Here is a 4853-nt window from a genome sequence, read left to right as displayed (position 1 = left end):
ATCAGCGGCCATCAGCAGGGCAGGCTGCAGGCAGTGGGATCCTTACACTTTGCAATGGTATATTTGATTTTGTATGTCTGAATAAAGATTTGCCAAAATATTTCAATATTTTACATAAAACCCAAAAATGTAAAATTGTGTCTGTGCATGAATTTAAACGCAGTCATCCACCAACGAACTGCAGATTTTGCAAGACAACGTTTTTAATTACGAACATGTTTTTGCCTAGATGTGTGTCTGTTAGTGTGTTCATTTGTTAGCAAAATATTTCATAAACTAGTAGATTTTAAGGAATTGTTATTGAAAATTATTGAATATTCATCTATAATTGGTTTACGTTTGGATCCGATCCAGTTCAACATGGTTACAGCCAAGTGATGTTACAAAACATTAAAATGGCTACAACTCCGCTAACTGTTACAGATACTGAGCTTACATTCTAATTAACACAAATTGTGTAGTTAATAATAATAAGTGTAATAATTGTGCAATTCTTGAATTGCACCGCTCGGGGTGGCTGCTGCTACATTCATTCTGAGTTTAATTCCTCTTTTTTATGGATGTAAATTGCTTTTTTTTACATTTTTTTTTATTATTTCCTCTGGTAGCAGATGCTGTGCAGCTTGAAGGATTTTTACTGTAACCTTTAGACTTTTTGGCATTTGTTATGATGCGTAACCATGGCAACAAGGTGTTTTTTTATTTTATTTTAACAACCACGAGCATCTGATTGACATCTCAAAATCTCAAATACCTCAACTATAGTCCCAAATCCCAAATAAGTTGAAAAGGAGGCGCCGTGGATGAATTCTCGTCAACCTGGCGGCTGTGCTCGTTCGAGCACCTGACCGCCGAGATCCTGGAGCTGGTGGGAAACTCGGCTCGTGACAACGGGAGGACCGGGATCATCCCCCAGCTCCTTCAGCTGTCTGTTCATGATGACGAGGAGCTCGGCAGGCTGCTGGGAGGAGTGACCATCACTCAGGGAGGAATACTGCTGCCCAGGAGGACGGAGAGGCCTGCCGGATCTGAAAGCATGCTGGATCTGGGTGGACGGATCGGTATCTGTGGCCAGATTATTCAGATTTGCTGTAGCAGATCCTTCCTGACCACAGCTATAAGCATCTATAACAACTCTTGAATGAAACCAAGATGATGAGCTACAAAAACACTTAATTTCCCTTTGGGATTAATAAAGTATTTTTGAATTGAATTGAACTGAATTGAAATTTAGTAGCTTAGACACACACACTGTGCATGAAATGTCTGTGTGAGATTGTGCTGAATATTTTTGTCAATATTTAAGCTGTGATTTTGCAACATAGTATGATCTTTTATTGAAACTCTGTCGTGAGTGAAAAGCATTCCTTCAAAGGATACTAGACCTGTAAATATTCTGAAACATTAACATAAACACTCTAAAACTGCAGAGTGGTTGTGTAATCTGCTTAAGGTTTTTTTTTTTTTTTCCAGCATCTGATGGACTTGTTCAAAATGCCTCAATAAAAATGTTTTTTTTTTTTTTTTTTTTAATGAGGATTACTGTTTTTTCCCTGCATTATCTTCATCTCTGCTAATCCGCAGCAGCGTGCGGACCTTTTCAGAAATTAGGTGCAACGCAGTTTTGTGTTGAAGGGTACAGAGCGTCACGATGGTCAGTGCACTGACAATGCAGGAGGGAAGGTAAATCAGTTTGTGTTGTGAGGATTAGGGGCACTGTAACACAAGAGAGAGAGCGAGGGGGTGGGGGGGGGGGCACATCCATATTAGAGCTGACATTTCACTTACAGAGACATTATCTGACGAGACTCGCATGAAAACCCTGACACTTTGAGATCTGTGTATATTTTTACAGCTTCTATCTAAAGACCTTGATTTTTGTTGCTTAATCCAGGAAGTTTTGCTCTCACCGTGCCATTTCACCAGGAATTATAAAAACAATTTGGAATACAAAGTCTGAAAAAGTTTGGATTACAAACATCTTGATCGAAAAAGAATTTGTCGGAGGATCTGGTTTGAAACCATGATTCCACCTAAGCTGCTCGTGTATCGCCGCACACACTGCGATGTTAACATAGAGACTGTCCACGAGACGTGGAGACGAAAGAAGTCTTGCGGAGATTTGTTTCAGAATGGATACAGGGTGAGGCAGGGCCATCATGGACGCCGGGGAAATGGAAGCCAGACTGGGTTTTATTATTCAGTTTGGTCCTGTTTTCATGTTCTCTCCAACTGGGGTAAGAGCCTTAGTGTGGATGGATTATCTGGAGGTGGATACAAAACATTTTGTTTGCACATTTGTCACAATAACAATAAAATGATTAGTTATGTTTTTAATGAGGATATAAATACACTCATATGTGCAAGTATGTGCAGATAAATATATATTTTTTATCACAGGCATAAACATGGTTGCACACATTTCCCATGGGATCAGAATTGTTATGTAATGAAACAATGGAGTGGATGTCATATTGTCCTGTAATCCCTCAACAGAGCTGTTTTTGGATTCAGTCTATGGATTGCACTGCATTAGTTTCCCACTGACTGAATATTTCATGATGCATTCTAAACTATTGTTTCCTCCCAGCGTGGGAACGTGTTGTTTTATGCCTTTAAACTGCAAAAACTGTGGGTTGATTTTTTGTTTTTCTACAGAATTGCCGCTCTCTCTGCTGCACGTTACGAATACTAATCCCTTTCTCTGTGTGCTTCCCTCTGTCTTTCTTGTTGACACAGGTTTAAGATTTCTGAGGGCACTGAGATTGATTCAGTTCTCGGAAATTTTACAGTTCCTAAACATTTTGAAAACAAGGTGAGAATATTAATTTGTCATGCACCTGTAACAACATGGATTACTTCTGTGCTTTCAAAGAATATTGTGATGAAACTGTTTTATTAAGTGAACAAATTGAAGCATTTCTATAAATGTTGTCCTATTTGTATTTTTTTTTTTTTTTTTTACTTCTAACCAGCAATTCCATCAAGCTGGTGAACTTGTGTTCCATCTTCATAAGCACATGGCTTACAGCTGCTGGGTTCATACATTTGGTAAGGGAACGTTTGTTCGGGACGCTTGGTTCCAGGAAAGAGCTGAATGACTGATGTTATATGTTTACACTTGTAATGCTCAGATATTTATAATCCTCTCTTATACAAAGCAAAGCATTGCAAGAAAGTACATCAAAGCAATTTTTGACACATTATTTTCCCAAATGAGGATTTGTGAAGCATGCTTTGCCCTCAATGTTATCCGGAGGACTCATTTTAGTGTGACACTGAAACAAATATGCCAGATGCACGTTCTGACACAACCTGGGTTTGAATCCGCAGCCTAGGATTACAAGACTGTGGCACTGCCCATTACCCCACCCCCACCTCCACCCACCCACTCACACAAAGGAAACAAGACCACTTTTTGGATTTATTATTTAAATTACAATTATTGCAACAGCCTATATAATCCTGCACAATGTATAAAACTGTTTATTTATTTACTTGTTTATCTATTTATTTTCACAGTGGTGCCTCAGTGCATGGTTTGCATAATTTAAAATGTTAATTGATATACAGAACACCTTTCCATGAAAGTTATGTAAATCTTTATTAAAACATATGCTTTAATTTATGTAAACACTACATTTAAACAATGATTAACCTTATTATAATTAAATAAAAAAACACATACAGTATTACTAAAGCTATAATTATTTCTGTATTTTGTGTTTTGTATGATTCCTGCATTTTGTGGCCCAGCTCATTCACTCCACCTGCATTCAGCAGTTTCACCGCTAGATGGCAGCAAAGCTTAACATATGACTGAAACAATTTCTAACTGGATTTAATCATGTTTGAGGAAACAGTTTCTCTTTGCAAAACTGTGTTTATAAAGTGGTGACAAGAGTCATGTCTAGTTTTTATTCACGTCCCTCTCATTTCTGTTCTAGGTGGAAAACTCAGGGGATCCTTGGGAAAACTTCCAAAATTCCCAGTCATTATCTTATTGGGAATGTGTCTACTTGTTGATGGTGACTATGTCTACGGTGGGCTACGGGGATGTCTATGCAAAAACCACCTTGGGCCGCCTGTTTATGGTCTTCTTCATCCTCGGTGGTTTGGTAAAATCAGATTTTTCTTTCGCCTTCCCGCACTTCTCTTTCCCAACATCCACATCCTGTCTGTGCTCATTAATTGACTGCCCAATACTTGTAAAATGTTATAATAGTTACAATATAGTAAATGCTAGTTAATGCTTTTTATGTGTTTTGTATGATATGTTAGGCTAGAGTATTAACCCTCCTGCTGTCCTTGGGTCAAAATGACCACCGAGGCCTCAGTTTTAAAACTTGAGGGGAAGGAGGATTACAAGGGCAGCAGGAGGGTTACATATCAAACTTTACTGCCTTTTCCTCTTCTTGTTATTCCTTTGCCACAGTATAGTTTTATTCATCTGTTTGGTCCACCACGTCTCGTCTACTGTAGTTTCAGGTCTTCGTGCCCCCTCCCCCACTCCCCTCATGTGTCACTCCTCTGTTGGATTAGAGTTTATACATTTGTCTTATAATGTCATCACTGTTCTTTTAAAAGCAGTTGCGGTTTCAGGATACCCTTCCTTCCGTGTCTCCTCCCACAATTCCAACAAACACAGGGGCAGGGCGATGGGGCTTAGGCTAGCCTGACTGTTACCATAGCAACAGCAGTCTCCCACTCCCTCTCAGTCACCTTTCCCTGATCTGACATCCTGCTATTGGGCTGCTACAAGCCCCCCCCCCCCCCCCGCCCGCCCCCCCAGCTGCTTTTAAAACACCGTACACCCCCGCCCCTTATCGGTCTGTTTTATAGTTGGTTCGCGT

General features: G+C 39.6%; 1 protein-coding gene across 1 annotated transcript in view; it reads left to right on the top strand.

The window, feature by feature from the left end:
- The window catches only part of kcnma1a (potassium large conductance calcium-activated channel, subfamily M, alpha member 1a), a gene marked incomplete in the record, with an annotated part of 198584 nt that overhangs the window by 132646 nt on the left and 61085 nt on the right, over nucleotides 1-4853 (top strand). The window contains 3 exon segments of the mRNA XM_037680098.1: nucleotides 2740-2815; nucleotides 2976-3051; nucleotides 3948-4118. Of these exon segments, the coding sequence (XP_037536026.1) occupies nucleotides 2740-2815; nucleotides 2976-3051; nucleotides 3948-4118 (323 nt within the window).

The sequence above is a fragment of the Nematolebias whitei genome, chromosome 1, assembly GCF_014905685.2.
Source record: "Nematolebias whitei isolate Nwh7 chromosome 1, NemWhi1, whole genome shotgun sequence".
Taxonomy (NCBI): Eukaryota; Metazoa; Chordata; class Actinopteri; order Cyprinodontiformes; family Rivulidae; genus Nematolebias; species Nematolebias whitei.
The sequence above is the reverse complement of the archived record's forward strand: the minus strand, read 5'-3'. Positions and strand labels throughout refer to the sequence as shown.